Here is a 27,660-nt window from a genome sequence, read left to right as displayed (position 1 = left end):
ACTTTCTCTCTCACAAGCTGTGTCGAGCCCTCGTGGCCTATATTCCTCCCCGAAGTTTCCGGTTACAAAGTCTCTGAGCACCCGCCCGACTCTCTTCTTCCCAGACCCCCGGGATGCGGGGCGTGGGACCCAGAGCTCTCTTCCTGCTGTTCCTGATTGCGCTGCTCCTCACTGAGACCCGGGCGGGTGAGTGCGGGGTCGGGAGGGAACGGCCTCTGCGGGGAGGGGCGAGGGGACCGCCCGGGGGTCGGGGGGCAGGACCCCCAGGGAAGGACCCCGCCCCCGACCAGACCCGCCCCCTCCGCCAGGTCCCGTCCTGTCCCTCCCTTGCTTCCCGCCCCCCAAGGCCTGGTCCTTCTCCGACCGTTTCCGTCTCACGAGCTCCTCTCCCCGTCACCCGCTCCCTGCCCTGTCACCTCTACCCGCGTCTCACCCGTCCCGCCCCCAGGCTCCCACTCCCTGAGGTATGTCTACACCGCCGTGTCCCGGCCCGGCCTCGGGGAGCCCCGCTTCATCGCCGTCGGCTACGTGGACGACACGCAGTTCGTGCGGTTCGACAGCGACGCCCCGGATCCGAGGATGGAGCCGCGGGCGCGGTGGGTGGAGCAGGAGGGGCCGGAGTATTGGGATCAGGAGACGCAGGGAACTAAGGACGCCGCACAGACTTTCCGAGCGAACCTGAACACCCTGCGCGGCTACTACAACCAGAGCGAGGCCGGTGAGCGACGCGGGCCCGGGTCCGGGTCTCGCCCCCATCCCCAGGGACCGGCGGGGTCGCCCGAGTCAGCGGGTCCGAGGGTCACCCCGACACTGCGGGACCCGCCCGACCCCCGACCCGGGAGGAGCTCGCGGGGACTTGACGCGGTTTCCTGTTCAGTTTGGGTTTAATCACCGCGTGTGGTCGGGGCGGGTCAGGGTCTCACACCCTCCAGGAGATGTACGGCTGCGAAGTGGGACCTGATGGGCGTCTCCTCCGCGGGTATGAGCAGTTCGCCTACGACGGCAGAGATTACATCGCCCTGAACGAGGACCTGCGCTCCTGGACCGCGGCGGACACGGCGGCTCAGGTCACCCAGCGCAATGCTGAGGCGGCAGGTGAGGCGGCGCGTGTGAGGATCTACCTGGAGGGCAAGTGCGTGGAGTGGCTCCGCAGATACCTGGAGACCGGGAAGGACACGCTGCTGCGTGCAGGTGCGAGGGGCGCGGGGCCGCCCTGATCTCCACTCGGGCTGGAGCTGGGTTCCCATGAAGAGAGGAAAATGGGGTCCCTGCGGGAACAGCGCCGCAGCTTCCTGTCAGGAGAGGGAGGAATGCGCCCAGGTTTTCATATTCTGTACAAGACGGTGACTCGCCAGTGGCCCCAGTTGTTATTTAGTCGCTCAGTCGTGTCCGACTCTTTGCGACCCCATAGACTGCAGCACGCCAGGCTTTCCTGTCCATCACCAACTCCAGGAGCTAAGCTCAAACTCATGTCCACTGTGTCTGGTGATGCCACCCAACAATTTCATCCTCTGTCATTCCCTTTTCCTCCTACCTTCAATCTTTCCCAGCCTCAGGGTCTTTTCCAAAAAGTCGGCTCTTCACATCCGGTGGCCAAAGTATTGGAGTTTCAGCTTCAGTATCAGTCTTTCTAATGAATATTCAGGGTTGATTTCCTTTAGAATTGACTAGTTTGAACTCCTTGCTGTCCAAGGGACTCTCAAGAGTATTCTCCAACACCACAGATCAAAAGTGTCAATTCTTCAGCACTCAGCCTTCTTTATGGTACAACTCTCACATCCATACATGTCTACTAGAAAAAACACAGCTTTGACAATATGAACCTTTGTTGCCAAAGTGATGTCTCTGCTTTTTGATATGCTGTCTAGATTTGTCATAACTTTTCTTCCAAGGAGCAAATAGCTTTTAATTTTGTGGCTGCAGTCACTGTCCACAGTGATTTTGGAATCCAAGAAAATAAAGTCTGTCACTGTTTACATTGTTTCCCCGTCTGTTTGCTGTGAAGTGATGGGGCTGGATGCCATGATCTTAGTTCTCTGAAGGACAATTAAGGAATCCACTGTCTTTGACTACGAAACAGTAAACCATCCCTGAAAAAGTTGGTCATTGCTGCCCTTTGACCCTGGCCACTATCTTGTGAATCGTGACTTTGTCTCTCAAGGCTTGTTCTCACCCTGAGAACATCTTAGGAGCCCTGACTCCAGCTTTTCTAAGTCATTCCGCCTCCTCCCAAGCCAGGACCATTACTCTGTATTCTGCCTCTTACACGGAGCCTCCTCCCTTAGCTGTCACCCTGACTCCAGAACTTTCCAAGGACTAGGAGCTGTTCCCAGACCCTAGGGTCCAGGCAGATGTCTGGTGTTTGTGCTGCTTCTTTTCAAACCCACCCTCCTGCTTATTCTCAGGATGGTCACCTGATACTGCTTCCAGTGGCCCACGGAGGTAACGCAAAATGTGAGTAGTTTTCTGATTCTTCTTCCTCAGACCCTCCAGAGACACATGTGGCCCATCACCCCATCTCTGAGCATGAGGTCACCCTGAGGTGCTGGGCCCTGGGCTTCTACCCTGAGGAGATCTCACTGACCTGGCAGCGTGACGGGGAGGACCAGACTCAGGACATGGAGGTTGTGGAGACCAGGCCTTCAGGGGATGGAACCTTCCAGAAGTGGGTGGCCCTGGTGGTGCCTTCTGGAGAGGAGCAAAGATACACGTGCCGTGTGCAGCACGAGGGGCTTCAGGAGCCCCTCACCCTGAGATGGGGTAAGGAGGGGATCGGAATGGAGCTTCCTCTCAGATAAAGCAGGAGCCCTTCTAGATACGTTCAGCAAGGTCAGGACTGAGGCCTGAAGTCTGGGCCCCTTCCCTTTTTTCCACAGAACCTCCTCAGACCTCCTTCCTCATCATGGGCATCATTGTTGGCCTGGTTCTCCTCCTGGTGGCTGTGGTGGCTGGAGCTGTGATCTGGAGGAAGAAGCGCTCAAGTAAGGAAAGGAGGGAGGGATCTGGGTTTTCTTGTCTCACTGGGCAGGTTTCTGGCCCAGGTGGAAGTTTGCCTGCCTCGTTACTGGAAAGTACCCTCCACACACATGTGGAATCTGAGCTGATGCTAAGACTGACCCTTTTGTAAAGTACATGTGAAAATGAAAGACAGATTTTTCATCTTCATAATTCCAGCTGGGGGCCTGTTTCTCAGCATTTGAAGGTCAGGAGGAAATGTCCCTGCTGAGGACAGACCTCCTGGAGGGCAGCTGGTCCAGTCCCCCCACGTCTCCTTCCTTCATGTTCCCGAGCCTGTCCTGGATTTTTGGTCATAGTTCTGAAAGGTTCTTTGTCATCCAAGACTAGGGAGTTCCTCTAGGGTCTCATGACTGTCTTCTCCCTGGTCCCCACGTGATACTTTCTTCTCACAGGTGAAAAAGGACTGACCTACACCCAGGCTGTAAGTAAGTACAGAGGCGGTGATTCCTGAGACCCTTGTGAGGGTGCAGACAGGAGGCCATGGGGGGCTCACCCTCCTCAAAGTGCCTTCTCTAGTTTCTCTCCTGTGGGTTCTGACTATGTCCTGGTCTTGTTCTCCCCCGGCAGACAGTGCCCAGGGCCCTGATGTGCCTCTCACGGTTCCTAAAGGTGAGACCCTGGGGCGTCTAGATTGGGAGAGGAGTTGGGGCAGAGGGGACACACTCGGTGGCGGGGGTCTCTGAGTGGGACATGTGAGCGTGTGGGGGGCTGTGGAGAATGTCAGCCCTTACATGACTGACCTGTACTGGTTCCTGATTCTTTTCTCTCATAATGTGAGACAGCTGCCTTGTGGGGACTGAGTGATGCTTCGTCCCACTTTGTGACGTCAGATCCCGGGACCTCTCTTTCTGCAGCTGCATCTGAATGTGCCTGTGCTCCTATTAGCATAACGTAAAGTGAAGTGAGCTCGCTCAGTCGTGTCCAACTCTTTGTGACCCCATGCACTGTAGCCCACCAGGCTCTTCCATCCATGGGATTTTCCAGGCAAGGATACTGGAGTGGGTTGCCATTTCCTTCTCCAGGGAACTTCCCGACCCAAGGGTCAAACCCAGGTTTCCCTCATTGCATGCAGGCGCTTTACCCTCTGAGCCGCCGGGGAAGCCCCCAGGGATGGTTTATCTGACCTGCGTTCTCTTCCATCATGCACATTCCTGTTCCAGCAGAGACAGAGCTGAATGCTCTCCATCGCTGTCTTTGCTTCACATGCACTGAGTAAAGATGTCTTATTTTCCTATTGCAAATAAAATCTATATTGAATTACTGTTTTCTAATACATGCCAAGAGAGTTTACTGGGAAAGTAAAATAGAAGATTCCTTCAGTTTAAGAGAGAAAATGAACAGAAGCACCTGGAACCTTCCAGAATGGTTTTGATTACTGTGCTCAATCTGTTGCAGGAGGGACAGGAGGAGCTGGGCAGGTCGGAGCCTGTGTCCACTCAGTGCTTCGTGCATCGTGGGCTTTGGTGTGGTCACTCCTGGGCTGGGTCATATTCTCAGCCCCTTTGTCCTTATCCCTTCAGTCCATCCTTGTCCCACCAAGACCTGTGTTCACAGGGACTCAGAAGTCACCTGGGCCTTGTCCTGTCTCTAGGACGGTGGGCATTGAGGACTTCCATCACCACATAGCCTGGGCTCAGCCTAGGTCCTGCCCCAAGGGCTTTTTTGTATATATGGGTTTATATTTTGCTTATTTAGGCTTTTTCTGAATAATGGTTGCTTTTTGCTCATGTTTAGAGCTCTATTATTCTGCTACGTGTGTCCCCCATCTGACAGGGACCGGAGTCATTGTCCCCAAAGTCCTGCGTAGAGGATCCTCAGTGCTGCCAAGAGGGAAACTCTCGTCTCACTCAGCTCTTGCCAGCCTTCTCAGGCTGTTTCCTGGATTCTTCTTGGCATCCTTTCTGCATCTTTGTTTAAGGTACCAGATTCTGGGGTTATCATAGAGGAGGGACCCAATAGTTTCCAGTCTTCATTCTTGCTGGATTTCTATCTTCTCTGAAGCCTGTTACCTCTTCCAATCCAAACTCCTGAATTTATAAAGCAGTGCCTAATAGTCACAGCAGGTTGGAATGTAGGACTTGTCGCCTGGGATCATCTTTTCTGAAGAGAAAATACCATTGTGTGTAGAGAGTGCAGACAGTCGGTGTGGGAGGGAGGGTGATGCGCTCTGGTGGGGAAGCACAGGCAGCACTGATGTCAGCGTGAGGGGATGTTGTGCTGTAGCTGCCTCGAGAGTCAAGTGGCCTGAGTCCACATTAATGAAGATGGAATACAGAGGCGTCCACACTGATCCTTCCTTCATCTCGTATTTGTTGTGTGCCTGATAGATGATGCTCTATTTTTACATCTGTGAAACCTCAGTGAACTAACAACAGATACCCTTCTTGGCCTCGTGCAGTGTGTTCTGGTGAGGGGTCAGAGTGGGCCTAATAAGGGAGGGAAGTGTCTGCCTAGAGATTGGCAAGTGCTCTGAGGAAGGTGACCCAGAGTATAAGCGTGTGGGTGCAGGGAATGTGGCTGTTTTACTAGAGTGGTCAGTGTGGGCCTCGTGGAGGAGATGATATTTGAGTAAAGATGTGAAGGACATGAAAGAATGTCCACAAGCATGTCTGGGGGGGAGTGCCCTCCAGGCAGAGGAGCCTCCAGTGCAAATGCAGGAGGGCAGGAGAGTGTGTGTATTCAAGGAAGAGCCAGGAGGCAGGTGTGGCTGGAGGGGCGAGGAATTGCGATATGAGATCCGGTGTCTGGCCAGATCATGTGGGGCTCCAGCATATTAGAAGGTGTCTGATGTCTGTGAAAGATGTGGACTCATAAGATGGTTTGAATAGAAGATGACCTGGTGTGACTGCTAGCTAGAAGCGTCAGTCTAACTGCTGAGCAGAATCAGGAGGTGAAGGGTGGGTGATGCACCCACCCTCCCAAGGGTGGGAGGAGCCTGTAGGATTAGTGCGGTGTCCAGGGTGGGGATGCTGGTGCTCCCCTGGACCCTCATTAGATCTAGACAGTCGGGAGTAGAGCCTGAGAATCTGCATTTGTAATAAGGTTGGAGCTGATGCTGCTGGTCTTCAGATCACACTTTTAGTAGCAAGAACGAACATAGATCAGGATTCCCACATGGTGTGTATCAGCCTCACACACAGAGGTTGTTAAATAAGCAATCCCTTGGTCTTGTCTTAATACTCTGAGAAGGTGGTTCTGGGGAGAGGCTGAGCATTTTGTAAGAAGTCCCACAAGCAATTCTGATCAGACAATTTAGGAAGCCCTGAGGTATATGAGATCAAGTGGCCAGAGAGGGGTCTTAAATCCACATTTAAAAGCTTTTTTTTTTTTTTCTTCAGAAAGAAAAGAGAATACCTATATTGTAAATTATGAGGTGTGATGTTGAGAAATAATGCAGTTCTTATTCCACCTGAAGACTTAGGCAGTGGTTCACAGCGCAGCGTAATGAAATACTTGCTCTCTGAAACTATTCTCCAGGTTGAGTTCTCCTCACTCATTCTTGGAGCTAACAGTGGGATCCAAATTAAGTTAGACATACAGTACTATATATATATGGCTCCCTGGGAACAGGATCCACAGTGTCCACTCCAGGCCAGATCGCACAAAGGAAGTTTCACCCCTGCTGGGGCACAGTGTCCCTGCTCACACAGTGAGCTCCTCGTGCTGGGCGTGGACCCTGCGCTGAGGAGGCTCCTGACGACTGGAGGTGGTGTGACTGCCACTCTCGACACCCTTGTCGGGTGCATCCTGCATAGTTCCAGCTTCTCTGTGTCACAATGTCCTGAGTAGAGTCTGGCATGTGGTCACCTGAGTGGTGGGACCTCAGCATCAGGCTGTGCGCTCTGGCAAGAATATCTGGGAAAGTGGGTTTTCTTTAATGGAGGAAGGTGATCTCTGCCTCCTACCAATACTTTTTCAGCGTGGAATGCTCCTAGTCTGGAAATACTCCTTATCATGTGAGGAGGAGAGAGGGATGGACAAGAACATCAAATTTCAATTGTTAGAGCAAAGATCTGGAACTGGAAGTGGAACTTGACCTGGTACAATGCAGGCACTCGGGTTTGGCTGAAAGAACAAGTGACTAATAAATGCCATCCAGGGTAGAGATCTTGAGAAGGAAATGGCAACACATTCCAGTGTTCTTGCCTGGAGAATCCTGTGGACAGAGAAGCCTGGTGGGCTGCTGTCTATGGGGTCACACAGAGGCGCACACGACTGAAGTGACTTAGCAGCAGCAGGGTAGACATCTGCTTGCTTACTTGTTTGTTTTGTTTTGTTTTCATTAGCGTGTAATTGATTTACAATGCTGTGTCACTTTCTGCTGTACAATACAGTGAATCAGCTCTAAATATATTCAGTCTTTTTTAGATTCTTTCCCCATACATGCCATTAGAGAGTGCTGGGTAGAGTTCCCTATGCTATGCAGTACCCGCAGCACTTTAAAGTGCTGCCCAGATGGTGGTGGAGGGAGATCCTAGGAGGATGGCTGTGCTCCAGATGCAGAAGAATCCAGACCAGGTGGGAGCACGTCAGCAGGGTCCAGGATGACATTTCCAAAGAAGGAAAAACTGATGGAATATCTAAAGTATCCCCACTTCTTGAAAGAGTCATGCAAAGAGGGGAATCATTAGAGCTGAATTCATGAGAGCTTCATAGAACATAATCAGCAAACACAAAGGCGATTTTTAACTCAGGGAGAACAAGAGGTTGTGCATAAAGTGAGAGGTAATAGAGTTTACACATGAGTATGTCCGCTAAAATTGGCACTTGCTGAGGGCATCTGTCCTCTGCCTCTCCAGAGATTGAATCCTGGGCTGCTACAGCTGTTGACCTTCGACACACCCTGAGGAAGTGCAGAATGAGGCCCTTTGTGCTCCAGGGAAGCTAGTGGAATGGGTCTTTAGAGAGATTATTTTCAAGAACTGATGTTGTGATCTCAGTTCCTGCATCTCATATCTGTTCCTGTTGTTCAGTCGCTAAGTCGTGTCTGACTCTTTGTGACCCCATGTCATGCCAGGCTTCGCTGTCCTACGCTATTTCCTGGAGTTTGCTCAAGGTCATGTCGATTGGCTTGGTGATGCTACCTAATCATCTCATCCTCTGTCCCCACCTTCTCCTTTTGCGTTCTATCTTTCCCAGCATCAGGGTCTTTTCCAATGAGTCGGCTCTTCTCTTCAGGTGGCCAACATATCGGAGTTCACCTTTAGCATCAGTCCTTCCCATAAGTATTCAGGGTTGATTTCCTTTAGGATTGACTGGTTTGATCTCCTTGCTGTCCAAGGGACTCTCAAGAGTCTTATCCAGAACCACAATTTGAAAGCATCAGTTCTTTGGCCCTCAGGTTTCTTAGTGGTCCAGCTCTCACATTTGTACACGACTAACTGGAAAAACTGTAGCTATGACATTATGGATCTTTGTTGGCAAAGTAATATCTCTGCTTTTTAATACACTGTCACAGTTGGTCATAGTTTCCCTTCCAAGGAGCAAGTGTCTTTTAATTTCATGACTGCAGTCTGTCTGCAGTGATTTGGGAACTCAAGAAAATAAAATCTGTCACTGCTTCCACTTTTTCCCCTTCTATTTGCCTTGAAGTGATGGGACTGGATGCCATGATCTTGGCTTTTTAAATGTTGAGTTTTAAGCCAGCTCTTTCACTTTCCGCTTTCATCAAGCGGCTCTTTAGTTCTTCTTCACTTTTTTCCATTAAAGTGGTATCATCTCCTTATCTGAGGTTGTTGATATTTCCCCTGGCAATCTTGAATCCAACTTGTGATTCATCTAGCCTGGCGTTTTGGTTAATGTATCTTGCATATAAATTAATAAGCAGGGTGACAATGTACAGCCTTATTATACTCCTTCCTAATTTTAAACCAGTCTGTAGTTCTGTGTCTGGTTCTATCTGTTGCTTCTTGACCTGCATACAGGTTTTCAGGAGACAAGTAAGGTGGTCTGGTATTCCCATCTCTTTCAAAGACTTTAGCATAGTCAATGAAGCAGAAGTGGGTGTTTTTCTAGATTCCCTTGCTTTCTCTGTGATCCAACAAATGCTGGCAATTTGATCTCTGGTTCCTCTGCCTTTTCTAAACCCAGCTTGTACATCTGGAAGTTCTCAGTTCACATACTGCTGACGCCTAGCTTGGAGAATTTTGCTAGCATGTGAAGTGAGTACAATTGTACGGTAGTTTAAACATTCTTTGGCATTGTCCTTCTTAGGGATTGGAATGAAAACTGACCTTTTCCAGTTCTTTGGTTCGCTTCACTTCCTCATATGTAGAAAAACATTAAATCCTTTCATGGTGAGATCAGCTCCTTGTGACTAGCAGAAACCTTTGGAAGATAAACTTGATTGCACTGAACTCCCCCCTTCACCAACATCATATACACTGACCTTCCCTCCCTACCTCTTTGGAGCTGGTTCTATGGGCTATCTGAGGTGCTGTCTCCCAGGCTGCAGTCCTCATTTTGCCCCAAATAAAACTGAACTCACAAGTCTTAAGTTGAGCATCTTTTTAGTTGACAAGTGTAGTAGTCAGGGAAAAGAAAAAGCTGAATGAACTAAGTATGATCCATATATAAATGAAGTGGGAAACTGAAGGGATGGGAAGAGTGAAAGAAAGCCGTGACCATGAACTATTGCATCAGCCACCGTGTGATGCGACAGACAGTGGCTGTGACAGAAAAATCAAGCAGCAGTTCTAACAAGGCACTGGGTTTAGAGAATTGGAAATAAAAGCCCAAAGAATCAGCTAAAAATCATTCAAAGTGGTCACCAACGGGAAAGGAGAAATTGAGAAGAATCAGGATTATAAGAGTCTGTATCATGAGAAATCAAGCACAGATATTTGACTTCTTAATTTATAGACAATTGTGCCTTTGATTAAATTACCACACAAGAAAATGATTGAGGATGAAAGTTTATGCTTAATGAGAGCTGACTGCAATCAATGACACCTGAGAGTTTACTAAAATGCAAGAATACTCGAAACATGCATGCAAACTGCATGAATGAGGTTAACCTTGAATAAAACCATGAAGGAATATATCATCCCATTCGGATAAACAGATATGGAATGAGTTCTCTATTCCCATTACCCTACTGTGCATCGTGTCAACCAGGCAGGGAGGGGACAAGCCCTGCCTAGGGAGAACCCTTTATCACCCTCTTGCTTCCAGTCAGGTCCTGCTGCAGAAAGTGCTCCTGTCCCCTGTCTCGGGTCTATGAGAGGTGCCCCTTAGAACACGCATGCCACAGATGCTTTACCTGGGTGGGGCTAAGGTTGTCCTGACCAAGGAGAGCACCGCTCACCTGTGTGCCCCCAGACCAGAAGTCAGGAAGGACTGCGGGTCCGATGGAGAAGTCTCACCTCCCGTCTGCCCCGTGGAAATCAGTCTGAGCTGATGGAGGGAGATGCTGCTGCTTGACTGATGCCTCCACGTTCTGGGCTTCTTTACCCTCTCAGTTCAGGACACTCACCCCAACAGTCATGGCGCCCTTGAAGCAGACGGTCCCACGTGTAAGGCCGGACCCGGCGCCATGATGGGCTTCCTCTCCTCTCTCCCGCCGGCCAGGCCGGTGCCGGAAGTCCCTAACGAAAGGAGCCTCCCAGATCCTGGGCCAATGATAGCACACTTCGCCAAATAAAGCCGCCCCACCCCAACCACGTAAAAGGACTTGTCAGCCTGTGACGCCTCAGCCTGGCGACCTATCCGAACTCCCGTCCATTAACCGTAGGTTTTTTGGGCGATCTAGCCTGACCATCCCCCACAACGAACAGATAGAAACCACTCCCCAGCACAGTCCGGGCGTGGACTTCCTCTGCAACGTTTGGGTCCGGGAACCCTGTCCGGAGTGCTTCCCCATTAAAGCCTGTTAGACACTCTTTTGGTGTCCTGGTCGTCTTTTACCTAACATTTGGCGCCCAACGTGGGGCTCGAGGTGAGGGCCCATCCCGCGACAAGTGGGATTTGCGGCTCCTCTCTGGTCTGACCCCTGCCGTACTAGGTCACCCCATCACCCTTCCGGGACCATTCAACCGTCTGGCAGGATATGGGGTAAGTTCCATCGGTCGGGTTCTGGGGGTTCTTGCTCCCATGGCTATTATTCCTAGGGTGTCTCAGTCCCTTTAAATCGCGGCCGCGTCCAGACCCCTCCTTCGCAGGCCAGGCCTGCTATTCCTTGGCGCCAGTCAACTCGGAGACTTCCGTCTTGGCTGAGTAGCCCTCTCCTCGCTGGGTTGACGGCCCGTTCGGGGAGGCCTGACTGGACCACCTCCAGCCTCACTAACGATTGATCCAGGACCTTCGTTTCATAGTCGCCATGGGGGCATCTGCCTCCAGGGCCGACCAATCCTGGTCTGCACCACTAGAATGTTTACTCGCCAGCCTCAGAACTCTGCATATCTCTGGAGAAATTCACTCGAAACGCTTAACTTTCCTTTGTTCTGAGGCATGGCCCCAATATTCTTTAGATAATGGCTCACAATGGCCGCCAACCAGAACTTTCAATTTTAACATCCTCCGTGACTTAGATAATTACCGCCAGAGGATGGGAAAATGGTCTGAGGTACCCTACGTACAGGCTTTCTGGCTGTTGCGCTCCGGTCCCACCCTATATACCCACTGTTCCCCTTCTGAAATTCTCCTAACCATGGCCCTTCCTAGCCCCACACCAACTCCCCCTCTATCGCCCTCACCAGCTTCCTCCATATCCACTATCCAATCCTCCCCCATGGTCCTCACAGCCCAGCCCTCCTCTGACTAAGCCACCTCTATACCCACCCCTTCCTTTGTGCCCTGCCTCAGCAACCTCCCCCACACCAACTCCCCCTCTATCACCCTCACCAACTTCCTCCATTATCCTCCCCTCCCCCATTGTCCTCACAGCCCAGCCCTCCTCTGACTAAGCCACCTCTATACCCACTCCTTCCTTTGTGCCCTGCCTCAGCAACCTCCCCCACACCAACTCCCCCTCTATCACCCTCACCAACTTCCCCCATCCTCCTCACAGCCCAGCTCTCCTGTGACTATGCCTCTCGCTGCTCCCTGGGCTCTGCCTCAATATCCACCTCTTCCTCCATTATCCTCCCCTCCCCCATCGTCCTCCCAGCCCAGTTCTCCTGTGACTACGCCTCTCGCCACTCCCTTGGCTTCACCTCAATATCCGCCCCTTCCTCCACGCCCGCCCCTTTCTGACTCACTAGTCAGCTCACACATAAGGTTCCAGACCACTCCGAATCTGCCGCCAGCTCCCCTGCTTCCTCTCCGCCAGGTGGCCGGCGCGGAGGTTCTCACCCATGTCCATGTACCCCGTTTCACTCCAAGACCACGCCCATATCAAACAGCGGCTAGGCTCCTATTCGGCCAACCCCTCCAACTACATTGAAAATTTTACCCAGCTGTCTCGGTCTTATGCCCTCACCTGGCAGGACGTATTTGTCATGGGGTCCACTACTACCCCAGAGGAAAAAAGGCCATTTGGGCCACAACAAGAGTGGTAGCAGACCGGAGACATCTAGCCAACCCAGCAGACCCTGCCCGGCCACCTGGAACGGCTGCTATTCCAGACGTAGACCCAGACTGGGACTATCAGGAGGGACAGAGAGGAAGAGCCTACATTCAGTACATGGTAAAATGCCTATTGGAGGGAATGGAGACCACCTCCCTCAAGGTAGTAAACCTACTTAAGCTAGATGAAGTAACCCAGGGCCCCGATGAAAACCCGGCAGCCTTTCTTAACAGGCTGACAGAGGCTCTCACCACCTATCCCCGGATTGCCCCAGACTCTCTGGTGGGAATCACCACCCTAGCCAACCGTTTTATATCCCAATCTGCTCCAGACATCAGAAAAAAAAAAAACTCTCCAAGGCTGAGGATGGGCCTCAGACCCCTCTCCGAGACCTGGTAAAAATGGCCTTTAAGGTTTATAACCCCCGAGAGGAAGCCACCAAAGCCAGCCGCAAGGCAAGGCTTAAACAAAAAGCCGAACTCCAGACTAACCTCCTTGAGGGACACACCCAGACACTGGTAGCAGCCCTGCGGCCGGCCACGGGACAAAAGGTGGGTCCCCAGAAGCCACCGCCGGGAGCCTGCTTCAAATGTGGTCATGAGGGCCACTGGGCCCACCAATGCCCAGACCCCCGACCCCCGACAAAGCCATGCCCTCGTTGCAAACAACCAGGACATTGAGCGAGTGATCGTCCCCAGGCGACTCAGGCCCTGGCCTTACCGGGCCAAGGTCTGGGCTCCCAAAAGGACATTTCCTGGCTGCACCCCACCTTAGAACTTCTCTCCTTTGATGAAGATTGACGGCACCCAGACTCGGGGACCCCCATGACCCAAGCTGAGCCCAGGGTAATGCTTCAAGTGGCGGGTAAGTCTATCGATTTCTTGATAGATACGGGGGGGCTACTTACTCGGTCCTTCCCTCCTTCGGGGACACCTTGCATCCTTCCCAGGTGTTGGTGGTGGCTATAGATGGCACATCTTCACAACCCTTGCAGACTGGGCCACAGCCCTGTCAGCTTGATCACTTCCTGTTCACACACTTTTCTGATAATCCCTTCATGCCCCACTCCCCTGCTGGGACGGGACATTTTAGCTAAGCTTGGGACCACCATTCACCTACCTCTCTCATTTTCCCAATCTCTCACCTTGCCCCTACTCCTCCTCTGCTCCCCTGAGGCTCCAGTTGTCGACACTACCATCTGGGACACTGAAATCCCTCTGGTAACAACCCATCACACCCCAGTCCTGATTAAACTACGTGATCTTTCCCGCTTCCCAAGCTGCCCTCAATTCCCCATCTCTCAGACTCACCTACGGGGTCTTAAACCAATCATAGACCATCTCTTGGGCCAGGGTTTCCTAGTCCCCATGACCTTGCCCTGCAATACCCCCATTCTCCCGGTGCGGAAAACTTCTGGCGCCTACCGATTGGTCTAGGACCTTTGACTGATAAACGAGGCCGTAATCCCTGCTTATCTGATTGTCCCCAATCCCTATACCTTACTTTCCAACATCCCTAGCAGTACGACTCACTTTACTGTCATAGACCTCAAAGATGCCTTTTTTCACTATTCCCTTACACCCAGACTGCCAGTTCCTCTTTGCTTTTACATGAACCGACCCAGAAACCCGACAGTCCTCCCAGCTAACATGGACGGTCCTCCCCTAAGGGTTTAGAGACAGCCCCCATTTTTTTGGCCAGGCTCTGGCCTGGGATCTGGCTACGTGCCCTTTGGCCCCTAGTGTCCTCTTACAGTATGTGGATGACCTTCTGCTCTGCAGCCCCTCACAAGCTCTCTCTCAGACACATACCACTATTTTTCTTAACTTCCTTAACTCTAAAAGATACGAAGCATCTCAACAAAAGGCCCAACTCACCCAGACCTCTGTGACTTACCTGCATCTAAAGATTACCCCGACAACCAAGGCTCTGACTACTGACAGACTCAGCGTCCTCGGAGACCTCTGCCCCCTTCCACTGGAGAACAAATCTTGTCCTTTTTGGGGATAACAAGATTCTTCCGACACTGGGTCCCCAACTATACTTCCTTGGCTAAACCCCTCTACGCAGCCACAAAAGACACTCCTACTGGACTGCTCTCTTCAGAAACAGAGGTCCAGGAGGCTTTCTACAACCTTCACTCAGCTTTGCTGTCCTCTTCCCCACTCTTCCTGCCCAATCCCAACCTCCCCTATCACCTGTACACTAATAAAAAAGGGGGGCATAACCTTTGGAGCCCTCATACAGCCTGCGGGCCCTAAAATGCTGCCAGTGACATTCATCTCCAAACAGTTAGACCCCACCGCCCGGGGATGGTTCCCCTGCCTATGTACCCTGGCAGCAGCAGCTTCTCTATACGCAGATGCAAAAAAGCTAATTCTAGATCAACCCCTAACTATATTCTCACCACACCACCTGGCTGACCTCCTGGCTTCCAAATTCCTGTCAGGCCTTAGCGACTCTCGGCTCCAACAATTCCACCTGGTCTTTCTGGATAACCCCCAGGTTACTTTGGGCCGCAGCTCCCAGCTAAACCCCCTATCTTCTCTCCCCTCGCTTCCAACCTGTCCTTCAGGCAAAGACACAGAACCTCACTCATGCACAGAGGTCCTGGACACTCTTACCCAACTGCCCCTGAACCTTTTTGCTACTCCGCTGCAAAACCCAGACCTCACGCTGTTTGTAAATGGCAGTTCAAAATGAGACCCTACCGGTCATCAGGCAGCTGCATATGCAGTTGTGACCACCAAGGACATCCTCGAGGCTCGCCTGCTACCGGAGGGAACCACCTCCCAAAAGGCAGGACTAATAGCGCTCACTAGAGCCTTACACCTGGCAACGGGAAAACAGGTTAACATCTACACTGACTCCAAATATGCCTTTTTGATTGCACATTCACATTCAGCTATTTGGAGAGAGAGGGGATTCCTCACCACCAAGGGATCACCCATCTCTAATGCCCCCCTAATCACCAAGCTCCTGAGGCCATCTCACAGCCCATCCAGGTATCCATCCTACACTGCAAAGGACATCAGACGACTCACAACACAGTTTCCCTAGGCAACAATAAGGCTGACCAGGTGGCCAGACAGATAGCCTTACAACAGGGGCCTCTGCCTACACTATTTCTCAGGACCTCCCTTACACTTAACTACTCAAAGGCCAAAATAGAGACCCTCCTCTCACAGGAGGGCACTTCCAAACACCGCTCGGGATGGATCACGCTCCACGACAAACTAGTCCTACCCGAAAAACAGGCAATGTCCATTATCACCCAGATCCATGACTCTACACATTGGGCCCCGTGCACTCTTGACCTTCCTTAGCCCTCTCTTTTCTCCATTACATCTCTGACCTACTATTCAGGCAGTCCATCAATGCTGCCTAATCTGTGCCAAGACCTCTCCTCAAGGAAGACTCAGGCCGCCACAAGAAACTCACCAGTGAGGGGACACCTGCCAGGACAGGATTGGCAGATAGACTTTATTCACGTGCCTAGACATCAGACCTTCTGATATATGCTGGTCTGTGTTGACACTTTTTCTAGATGGGTAAAAGCATTCCCCACTGCCCAGGAGACAGCCGATACCGTCGCCAACACTCTCTTAACACACCTCGTTCCACAGCCTCAATCATCAGGCAAGGTGAAACGGGCTAACGGCATCCTCAAGGCTCATCTGACCAGGTTAATGGCAGAACTTCGTCTCTCCTGGGTCGATCTCCCGCCAGCAGCCCTGACCCACATAAGGACAACTCCTCATGCCAAGATGGATTTGAGACCTTTTGAACTGCTGTACGGTAGGCCATATCTGCTGACTAACTTTCCGGATCCCCCAACCGCCACCCCCCCCCGCCCCCCGGGGACTTACTTGCCCTATTTCACCCTCCTGAGGTCCCTACTTAGAGAACACGCTGACCATGTCCTCCCTCAACCTGTCAGAGACCACCCCCAGGCAATCCCATCCCCCGCTTTGGCACCAGGAGATCAGGTCCTCCTAAAAACGCTGACGCCTCAACCCCTTCAGCCCCGGTAGACTGGGCCTTTCACGGTGGTCCTCACCACCCCTACAGCAGCCAAACTGTGAAGACAAGAGCCGTGGTATCACATCACATGGCTCAAATGGGCTCCACTACACGGCCTGCCTTCTCCCAAACCCCTGGAGACTTACACCTCTAAAATCTCGGGACCTACCAAGATCACCATTACTAAGACACCCCTGCCTCCCGCCAGTGACTGACACGCCCCGTCCAATGCTTGTCTGGCCTCATCCGCTGTGGCTGTTGCCAATCACAAATCTGGCCATACTCTTGGCCATTGGACTGGCTGTCATGGCCCCCCAGGACTGGCCGCTCACACTTCGACTTTCACTGGCCCTTGCTTACGTTATTATCTCTTCACTAATCCTGGGGTGCTATTCCTTTGGGACCGTCTGACCTGGCCATATGTCTCTCACCCTAGCCTGCCTCGAAGACTTTATCCTGACCCTATTACAGGACCTCTGGCTGGCTACTCCGGTTATTGACTGTGACTCTTTCTTTCAGGCAATTTCTGATCTGCACTTACAGGGGACCTTCCTCCTTTTTACAGAATCTCAAATTGATTTCTTCTCTTTTATCCCTCTCATTCTAATATCACAGCTAAACATGCTCTTGCCACTATTCCTCCTGGCCACGATAACATGGGCAAGACAACCTACGCCCTGGCCCCGGGGCTGCACCGAACGAGACTGCTGGGGAACTGGGTTCACAACTTACACTTACGTCCACCGGGCCTGTTATGTCTCACCCGCCCAGCTGTGCTCCCATGGGGGAAAGTGGTATTGGATGGCCAAGAGCCTTGGGACTGCCAAATCAAGCTCAGTCTCTAACTGCTATAAAGCTAGAGGCAAAGATCTCTGTTTTTCCATGCAAACTCACTACGGAATGACAGATGGGAAGGGGGGCCAAGATTGGAGGCAAGAACAAATCCAACATGAGGTCCAACAGGACCTCATAAAGTTGGCGACTGAAGCCTCTGGTCCACACCATGAACCCAACAAACTCCTAGACCAGGTTCATCAGGCACTCAAACCCCTGGATTTTTCATCTCAAATTTTCACCAGCCTCAATGACACCTATCAGACCCTGACTGAAACCTCACCAAACCTCTCACGTTAGCTCTGTCTTCCCTTGAGACCTCGACCGTTCCTTGCCCAACCGATCCCCAGGAAATGGATAAGAGGCTCAACCTTGCCAGTGGGGCCCTTGACCTCTGAGATACTGTACCTCCCAGCCAATGCCTCTTGTGTTCTAGCCAACAACACTTCATTAACCACAGTGGCCTGTGACAGCTCGAGACGAGAACCCCTATCCCCAAACCCTCCGATATGCAGAAAACCCGGGATATTCTTTCTCTGTAATTAAACCACCCAAGAGCTGAGAGAGAACATCAGAATTAGACAGGCCGGATCAGACGGTTTCGATTTCTCGAGATGGTGGAAGTCGTCTTGGACAAAATGGCATCTCCTGCTTCTCGGACCCCTAGCAGCCTAGCTCCTCATCCTGTGGATAGGACCTTGTATTTTTCAGATCATGCTCCGGAGGGTCAGGGAGCTGACCCAGACGGCTACTGGACAGATGTTGATGGTGGCCGCATACTCCAGACTCCCGTCCAGAGACCCTGAGGGCCCCTAAAGGTCACCGGGATCTGGCCATGACCCTCAGCCCCAGCGATGCCCCAGGTCAGCGGAAAGTAGCCAGAAGCAATAACGGCACCCCTTATCCTATCAAAAGGGTTAGAATGTAAGGCCAGACCCCGGACCATGTTGGGCCGCCCTTCCTCTCTCCCACTGGTGGGGGAGGTCCCTAAGGAAAGGAGCCTCCCAGAACCCGGGGACCAATGACAGCACACTTCGCCAGCTAAAGCCGCCCCACCCCAACCACGTAAAAGGACCTATCAGCCCGCAACTCCTCGGCCTGGCGACCTATCCGAACCCCGACCATTAACGGTAGGTTTTTTGGGCAATCTAGCCTGACCATCCCCCACAACGAACACATAGAAACCACTCCCCAGCACAGTCCGGGCGCGGACTTCCTCGACCTGCCTCCTTTGGGTCGGGAACCCCGCACGGGAGCGCTTCCCCATTAAAGCCTGTTAGACAAAAAATAAAAATAAAGCCTATTAGACAATCTTTTGGTCTCCTGGTCATCTTTTACCTAACACCATATTCCTCCTAATCAGAAGCCCCCAAGTCTTGTCTTTGTGACCTCATGAATTGCAGCATGCCAGGTCTCCCTGTCCATCACCAACTCCCAGAGTTCACTCAAACTCATGTCCATCCAGTCGGTGATACCATCCAGTCATCTCATCCTCTGTCGTCCCCTTCTTCTCCTGCCCCCAATCCCTCCCAGCATCAGAGTCTTATCCAATGAGTCAACTCTTTGCATGAGGTGGCCAAAGTACTGGAGTTTCAGCTTTAGCATCATTCCTTCCAAAGAACACCCAGGACTGATCTCCTTTAGAATCGACTGGTTGGATCTCCTTGCAGTCCAAGGGACTCTCAAGAGTCTTCTCCAACACCACAGTTCAAAAGCATCAGTTCTTTGGTGCTCAGCTTTCTTCACAGTCCAACTCTCACATCCATCCATGACCACTGGAAAAACCATAGCCTTGACTAGACGGACCATTGTTGGCAAAGTAATGCCTCTGCTTTTGAATATGCTATCTAGGTTGGTCATAACTTTCCTTCCAAGGAGTAAGCGTCTTTGAATTTCATGGCTGCAATCACCATCTGCAGTGATTTTGGAGCCCCCCAAAATAAAGTCGTACACTGTTTCCACTGTTTCCCCATCTATTTCCCATGAAGTGATGGGACCAGGTGCCATGATCCTAATTTTCTGAATGTTGAGCTTTAAGCCAACTTTTTCACTCTCCTCTTTCACTTTCATCAAGAGGCTTTTTAGTTCCTCTTCACTTTCTGCCCTAAGGGTGGTGTCATCTGCATATCTGAGGTTATTGATATTTCTCCCAGCAATCTTGATTCCAGCTTGTGCTTCTTCCAGCCCAGCATTTCTCATGATGTACTCTGCATAGAAGTTAAATAAGCAGGGTGACAACATACAGCCTTGACGTACTCCTTTTCCTATTTGGAACCAGTCTGTTGTTCCATGTCCAGTTCTAACTGTTGCTTCCTGACCTGCATACAGGTTTCTCAAGAGGCAGGTCAGGTGGTCTGGTATTCCCATCTCTTTCAGAATTTTCCACAGTTTGTTGTGATCCACACAGTCAAAGGCTTTGGCATAGTCAATAAAGTGGAAATAGATGTTTTTCTGGAACTCTCTTGCTTTTTCGATGATCCAACGGATGTTGGCAATTTGATCTCTGGTTCCTCTGCCTTTTCTAAAACCAGCTTGAACATCAGGAAGTTCATGGTTCATGTATTGCTGAAGCCTGGCTTGGAGAATTTTGAGCATTACTTTACTAGTGTGTGAGATGAGAGCAATTGTGCAGTAGTTTTAGCATTCTTTGGCATTGCCTTTCTTTGGGATTGGAATGAAAACTGACCTTTTCCAGTCCTGTGGCCACTGCTGAGTTTTCCAAATTTGCTGGCATATTGAGTGCAGCCCTTTCACAGCATCATCTTCCCAGATTTGAAAGAGCTCCACTGGAATTCCATCACCTCCACTAGCTTTGTTCATAGTGATGCTTTCTAAGGCCCACTTGACTTCACATTCCAGGATGTCTGGCTCTGGGTGAGTGATCACACCATCGTGATTATCTGGGTCATGAAGATCTTTTTTGTACAGTTCTTCTATGTATTTCTGCCACCTCTTCTTAATATCTTCTGTTTCTGTTAGGTCCATACCATTTCTGTCCTTAATCGAGCTCATCTTTGCATGACATGCTCCCTTGGAATCTCTAATTTTCTTGAAGAGATCTCTATTCTTTCCCATTCTGTTGTTTGCTTCTATTTCTTTGCATTGATCGCTGAGGAAGGCTTTCTTATCTCTTCTTGTATTTCTTTGGAACTCTGCATTCAGATGCTTATATCTTTCCTTTTCTCCTTTGCTTTTCACCTCTCTTCTTTTCACAGCTATTTGTAAGGCCTCCCCAGACAGCCATTTTGCTTTTCTGCATTTCTTTTCCGTGGGGATGGTCTTGATCTCTGTCTGCTGTACAATGTCACGAACCTCTGTCCATAGTTCATCATGGTTATATGGGTCTTTAAGATCTGTTTTGTAGAGTTCTTCAGTATATTCTTGACACTTCTTCTTAATAAGCTTCTCATTAATGTTACTAATGATATTTAATATTAATGAATCTTACATTCTTTTCTAGAATTATTTTGTGTCAATCTGAATGTCACCTTTCTCATTTTGAGATATAACATTTTAATGACATATATGCTCTAACTGTTTTTAATGCTTCCTTCAGAAATATTGCATTTGCAATTCTTTCCCTCAGAACAATCTTTCTGGATTACCTGGTATCTAGTGTCTTACCATCATTTGAGACTTTATTGACTGCTAATACTTAATACAGGTTGCTCTCCTGTTTCCTGGTTTGCTATTTCAAAGTATCAAAAACTATCAATACTTAAAAAAAAAAAACTGGTGTGAATACTAGCCATTCAAGTTTTTCATGCTTAAGCAAAATTCAGAAAATGGTGTTCTAATCTTAATATATGCCTTGCACAAATATTGCTCTGTTGTTTTCCCTACTGTAAAAATGAGCTGCTTCTTTTAGGAAAATAATAGGCTTATGGTCATATCTCAAAATGCTAATAAATGGTTATGTTTCTTAAAAACAACTATCTTCTATGATGACATGGGAAGTATACATCAAGCATTTCTGCTACATTCCAAAGTCCTATGTCCCAAGGAAAATCATTTGTATGAGCTGAACTACCCTCTTTTTCATGGAATGCAATTTTTATTTGAAAGAAGAAATGACATTGGAAGATCTATAAAACTTAGTGAAACAATGAATTACTTCTAAACAATCTTACATTAGTACAAGTGACATCCAGTGTGCAAAATAGGCTTATGGATTTTAATGTAACAGAATAGGAAATAATGATATTGTTACTGGAAAAATTAGTTTTAAGAAACTATCACTTGCATAGTTTTAGCTTTGTATCAAAGAAAACATCCACAAATAACAGGAAAGGTTATTAAAAATATTACTCCTACATATGTATGGTCCTTTTTATTTTCATAGATTTCAATCAAAATAACGGATTCAATGCAAAACAAATATAAAATCCAGTGAGACAGACAAGAAAAAGACTTGCAAAAATATAATAATGAAAAAACTTCCACTGTTCCCACTACAGAGTTTATTTGCAGAAATTGTTATTTTTCATATAAAAATCATGGGTTATTAACCTTATTCTAAAGAAAATAGGTGAAAGTGTTTAAACTGTTATTTCTACTATGGAAAATATCGACAGAAGTAACCACATAAACAAAATTATCCTTGGGGTCCTCACGAATTTGTAGGACTGTATAAATATCCTGACCAAAATGTTCTGAAAATCTCTGACTACACAGTCGCTGGGCCAGGACTCGGGGACAGTGTGACTGCAGAGTTCTCGGTGCAGGAGAGGAGGGATCAGGGCAAAGTCCCAGGTACTGGCTGCGGTTCTCAAGGTCTCAGCGTCTCAGAGTCAAAGCCCTTGTTTGGGGCGAGGACTGTCTGTGTTGGGGATCCCTAGTCTCCTTGAGTTTCAGTTTCTCTGGCAAACTCTGTGGTGCCTTTCTGCCCGGACCCTCGTGTCGCGGCCCTAGTTCTCACTCCCATTGGGTGTCTGGTTTCTAGAAGCCAATCAGCGGCCACGCGGTTCCATGGCACAGTCTCCACCAGTACCCACCCCGCCTCCGCCGAGACTCGGTTTATCCCCAGACCGGCGGATACGGGTCATGGGACCGCGAACCCTCCTCCTGCTGCTCTCGGGGGTCCTGGTCCTGACGGAGACCTGGGCCGGTGAGTGCGGGGTGGGGAGGGAACGGCTTCTGCGGGAAGGGGCGAGGGGACCGCTCGGGGGCCGGGGGGGAGTGGGGTGGGCAGGACCACCAAGGAAGGAGCCACCCCGCCGCCCTCGCCCAGGCGCGTCCTCTCCCGCCTGGTCCCGTCCTGTCCTTTCCCTTCTTCCCGCCCCCTTTTCTCTCTCCTAAGAAGTCCCGGTCCTTCTCCGACCTTTTCGGTCTCACGTGCCTCTAGGCCCCTCCCCACTCCCGGCCCCATCACCTCTGACCTGGGACCCGCGCCAGGAAGAATGTCGGGCCAGGTCTCACCCCTCCGCGCCCCCAGGCTCCCACTCCCTGAGCTATTTCGGCACCTGCGTGTCCCGGACCGGCCTCGGGGAGCCGCGATTCATTGCTGTCGGCTACGTGGACAACACGCAGTTCGCGCGGTTAGACAGCGACGCCCCGAATCCGAAAATGGAGCCCGGGCGCCTTGGATGGAGCAGGAGGGGCCGGAATATTGGGAAGAGATGACACGAGAGGCCAAGAAAGCTCAACAGAGATAGCGATCAGGCTTGAACACCATGCGCGGTTTCTACAACCAGAGCGAGGCCGGTGAGCGAGACGGGCCCGGGTACAGGTCACGACCCCCATCCCCAGGGACTGGCTGGGGTCGCCCCGAATCTCTGGATCCGAGGATCACCCCCACACTGCGGGACCCTCACCGCCCCCCGATTCGGGAGGAGGCGGGGGTGGGGCGGGGGGGCTTGACCCAGTTTCATTTTCAGTTTGGGTTTAATCTCCGCGGGTGGTCGGGGCGGGTCAGGGTCTCACACCCTCCAGTGGGTGTTTGGCTGCGAAGTGGGGCCGGACGGGCGCCTCCTCCGCGGGATCTGGCAGACCGCCTATGACGGTGCGGACTACATCTCCCTGAACGAAGACCTGCGCTCCTGGACCGCGGCGGACACGGCGGCTCAGATCACCAAGCGCAAGTGGGAAATCTCCGGTGAGGCAGAGTTCCAGCGAAACTACCTGGAGGTCAAGTGCGTGCAGTCACTTGGAGACCCGAAAGGACACGCTGCTGCGGGCAGGTATAAGGGGCACCGGGCCGCCCTGATTTCCTTAGGCTGGAGCCGGCTTTCCACGAGGAGAGGAAAATGGGGTCCTTCTGCAAACACCGCCCCAACTTCTTGTCTGGAGAGGGGGAATCCCCCCAGGTTTTCATATTCTGTACAAGACAGTGACACACCAGTGGCCCCATTTCTCTGAAGGACAGTTAACTCATCCCTGAAATAACTGGTCAGCGGTGCCCTTTGACCCTGACTGCCATCTTGTGAATCATGAGTTTCTCTCTCAAGGCCTGTTCTCACCCTGAGACCATCTTGGGAGGCCAGATTCCAGCTTTTCTGAGACATTCAGCCTCCACCCAAATCAGGACCGTTACTCTCTATTTTCCGCTTACATGGAGTCTCCTACCTTGGCACTCACCCTGACTCCAGAACTTTCCAAGAACTAGGAGTTTTCCCCAATCCTGGAGTCCAGGCTGGTGTCTGGTGTTTGTGCTGTTTCTTTTCAAACCCATTATCTTGTCCATTCTCAGCATGGTCACGTGGTACTGCTTCAGTGGCCCATGGAATGTGAATTTTCTGATTCTTCCTCTTCAGACCCTCCAAAGACACATGTGGCCCATCACTGCATCTCTGACCATGAGGTCACCCTGAGGTGCTGGGCCTTGGGCTTCTACCCTGAGGAGATCTCACTACCTGGCAGCGTGATGGGGAGGACCAGACTCAGGACATGGAGGTTGTGGAGACCAGGCCTTCAGGGGATGGAACCTTCCAGAAGTGGGCGGCCCTGGTGGTGCCTTCTGGAGAGGAGCAAAGATACACATGCCATGTGCAGGACGAGGGGCTTCAGGAGCCCCTCACACTGAGATGGGGTAAGGATGGGGATGGGGCTGGAGCTTCCTCTCAGATAAGGCAGGAGTCCTTCTGGACATGAATGGCAAGGTCAGGACTGAAGCCTGAAGTCTGGGCTCCTTCCCTTTTTTCCACAGAACCTCCTCAGCCCTCCATCCCCATCATGGGCATCATTGGCCTGGTTCTCCTCATGGTCACTGGAGCTGTGGTGACTGGAGCTCTGATGACTGGAGCTGTGATCTGGAGGAAGAAGCACTCAGGTAGGGAAAGGAGGGAGGGATCTGAGTTTTCTTCTCTCACTGGGAAGGTTTCTGGCCCAGGTGGATGTTGCCTGCCCCGTTACTAGAAAGTACCCTCCACACACATGTGGAATCTGAGCTGATGCTAAGACTGACCCTTTTGTAAAGTACTTGTGAGAATGAAAGACAAATTTTTCATCTTCATAATTCCAGCTGGGGGCATTTGAAGGTCAGGAGGGAATATCCCTGAGGAGGACAGACCTCCAGGAGGGCAGCTGGTCCAGTCCCCTCACATGTCCTTCCTTCATGTTCCTGAGCCTGTCCTGGATTTTTGGTCACAGTTCTGAAAAGTTCTTTGTCGTCCAGGACTAGGGTGTTCCTCTAAGGTCATGACTCGGTCTCTCCCTGGTCGCTCACGTGATACTTTCTTTTCACGGGTGAAAAAGGAAGGGGCTACACCCAGGCTGCAAGTAAGTACGGAGGCCGTGATTCCTGAGACCCTTGTGAGGGTGCAGACAGGCCATGGGGGACTCACCCTCCTCAAAGTGCCTTCTCTGGTTTCTCTCCTGTGGGTTCTGACCATGTCCTGGTCTTGTTCTCCCCCAGGCAGTGACAGTGCCTAAGGCTCTGATGTGTCTCTCACGGTTCCTAAAGGTGAGACCCTGGGGCGTCTAGATTGGGAGAGGAGTTGGGGCAGAGGGGACACACTGGGTGGCGGGGGTCTCTGAGTGGGACATGTGAGCGTGTGGGGGGCTGTGGAGAATGTCAGCCCTTACATGACTGACTGAACTGGTTCCTGATTCTTTTCTCTCACAGTGTGAGACGCTGCCTTGTGGGGACTGAGTGGTGCTCAGTCCCACTTTGCGACGTCAGATCCCGGACTCCTCTTTCTGCAGCTGCATCTGAAGGTGTCTGTGCTCCTATTAGCATAATGTGAAGAAGTGGGGAGACTGCTGACCTCTTCCAATCCAAACTCCTGGGTTTAAAAAGAGCTGCCTAATAGTCACAGCAGGAGGAATATGCCACCTGTCCGCCTGGGATCTTTTCTGAAGAGAAAATACCATTGTGTGTAGAGTGCAGACGGTCGGTGTGGGAGGGAGGGTGATGCGCTCTGGTGGGGAAGCACAGGCAGCACTGATGTCAGCGTGAGGGGATGTTGTGCTGTAGCTGCCTCGAGAGTCAAGTGGCCTGAGTCCACATTAATGAAGATGGGATACAGAGGCGTCCACACTGATCCTTCCTTCATCTGGCATTTGTTGTGCGCCTGATAGATGATGCTCTATGTTTGCATCTGTGAAACCTCAGTGAACTAACAACAGATACCCTTCGGTGGCCTCGTGCAGTGTGTTCTGGTGAGGGGGGCAGAGTGAGCCTAATAAGGGAGGGAAGTGTCTGCCTAGAGATTGGCAAGTGCTCTGAGGAAGGTGACCCCGAGTATAAGCGTGTGGGTCCAGGGGATGTGGCTGTCTCACCCGGGTGGTCAGTGTGGGCCTCGTGGAGGAGATGATATTTGAGTAAAGATGTGAAGGACATGAAAGAATGTCCACAAGCATGTCTGAGGGGAGTGCCCTCCAGGCAGAGGAGCCTCCAGTACAAATGCAGGAGAGCAGGAGAGTGTGTGTGTTCAAGGAAGAGCCAGGAGGCAGGTGTGGCTGGAGGAGTGAGGAACTGTGATGAGATCCGGTGTCTGGCCAGATCATGTGGGGCTCCAGCATATTAGAAGGTGTCTGATGTCTGTGAAAGATGTGGACTCATAAGATGGTTTGAATAGAAGATGACCTGGTGTGACTGCTCGCTAGAAGCGTCAGTCTAACTGCTGAGCAGAATCAGGAGGTGAAGGGTGAGCGATGCAGTGGAGGAGCCTGTAGGATTAGTGCGGTGTCCAGGGTGGGGATGCTGATGCTCCCCTGGACCCTCATTAGATCTAGACAGTCGGGAGTAGAGCCTGAGAATCTGCATTTGTAATAAGGTTGGGGCTGATGCTGCTGGTCTTCAGATCACACTTTTAGTAGCAAGAACGAACATAGATCAGGATTCCCACATGCTGTGTATCAGCCTCACACATAGAGGTTGTTAAAGAAGCAATCCCTTGCTCTTGTCCTAATACTCTGAGAAGGTGGTTCTGGGGAGAGGCTGAGCATTTTGTAAGAAGCCCCACAAGCAATTCTGATCAGCCAATTTGGGAACCACTGAGGTATATGAGACCAAGTGGCCAGAGAGGGGTCTTAAATCCACATTTAAAAGCGTTTTTTTTTTTTTTTCTTCAGAAAGAAAAGAGAATACCTATATTGTAAATTATGAGGTGTGATGTTGAGAAATAATGCAGTTTTTATTCCACCTGAAGACTTAGGCAGTGGTTCACAGTTCAGCGTAATGAAATCCTTGCTCTGAAACTATTCTCCAGGTTGAGTTCTCCTCACTCATTCTTGGAGCTAACAATGGGATCCAAATTAAGTTAGACATACAGTACTATATATATATGGCTCCCGGGAACAGGATCCACAGTGTCCACTCCAGGCCAGATCCCACAAAGGAAGTTTCGCCCCTGCTGGGGCACAGTGTCCCTGCTCACACAGTGAGCCCCTCGTGCTGGGCGTGGACCCTGCGCTGAGGACGGCCATCACTGAGGCTCCTGACGACTGGAGGTGGTGTGACTGCCACTCTCGACACCCTTGTCAGATGCATCCAGCATAGTTCCAGCTTCTCTGTGTCACAACGTCCTGAGTAGAGTCTGGCGTGTGGTCACCTGAGTGGTGGGACCTCAGCATCATGCTGTGTGCTCTGGCAAGAATATTTGGGAAAGTGGGTTTTCTTTAATGGAGGAAGGTGGTCTCTGCCTCCTACCAAGACTCTTTCAGTGTAGAATTCTCCTAATCTGGAAATGCTCCTAATCATGTGAGGAGGAGAGAGGGATGGAAAAAAATGTCAAATTTCAATTATTAGAGCAAAGATCTGGAAGTGGAACTTGACCTGGTACAATGCAGGCACTCAGGTTTGGCTGAAAGAACAAGTGACTAATAAATGCCATCCAGGG

At 50.9% G+C, this 27,660-nt stretch overlaps 2 protein-coding genes and 1 pseudogene across 6 annotated transcripts; all 3 read left to right on the top strand.

Moving 5' to 3' along the window:
• Positions 1 to 27,660, top strand: LOC102185917 (BOLA class I histocompatibility antigen, alpha chain BL3-7-like). 2 transcript variants are annotated; one of them, XM_018038884.1, is made up of 7 exons: positions 1 to 186; positions 449 to 718; positions 916 to 1,191; positions 2,485 to 2,760; positions 24,525 to 24,647; positions 25,233 to 25,280; positions 25,443 to 27,660. In XM_018038884.1, exons 1-6 carry the CDS (start codon positions 114 to 116, stop codon positions 25,247 to 25,249), a joined length of 1,035 nt encoding a protein of 344 aa, XP_017894373.1. In that variant the 5' UTR covers positions 1 to 113; the 3' UTR covers positions 25,250 to 25,280; positions 25,443 to 27,660. The 2 variants fall into 2 exon arrangements, with proteins under 2 accessions (XP_017894373.1, XP_017894372.1); XM_018038883.1 differs by lacking the exons at positions 24,525 to 24,647; positions 25,233 to 25,280; positions 25,443 to 27,660 and adding an exon at positions 2,877 to 3,196.
• LOC102171392 lies at positions 11,023 to 18,621 on the top strand. Of its 4 annotated transcripts, XR_001917089.1 has the most exons (4): positions 11,023 to 11,070; positions 12,444 to 12,643; positions 16,071 to 16,321; positions 17,995 to 18,621. XR_001917089.1 is itself a non-coding variant. In XM_018038886.1 (3 exons), the coding sequence occupies exons 1-3, from the start codon at positions 11,066 to 11,068 to the stop codon at positions 18,194 to 18,196; spliced, it is 378 nt and encodes a 125-aa protein (XP_017894375.1). In that variant the 5' UTR covers positions 11,037 to 11,065; the 3' UTR covers positions 18,197 to 18,621. The 4 variants fall into 4 exon arrangements, 1 of the variants encoding a protein (XP_017894375.1); XM_018038886.1 differs by lacking the exon at positions 12,444 to 12,643 and having other exon boundaries at positions 11,037 to 11,070; positions 18,075 to 18,621; XR_001917090.1 differs by lacking the exons at positions 11,023 to 11,070; positions 12,444 to 12,643 and adding an exon at positions 12,869 to 13,387.
• On the top strand, positions 21,962 to 24,401 carry LOC108633468 (annotated as a pseudogene).

The sequence above is a fragment of the Capra hircus genome, chromosome 23 (genome assembly GCF_001704415.2).
Source record: "Capra hircus breed San Clemente chromosome 23, ASM170441v1, whole genome shotgun sequence".
In the NCBI taxonomy this organism is placed as follows: Eukaryota; Metazoa; Chordata; class Mammalia; order Artiodactyla; family Bovidae; genus Capra; species Capra hircus.
The sequence above is the reverse complement of the archived record's forward strand: the minus strand, read 5'-3'. Positions and strand labels throughout refer to the sequence as shown.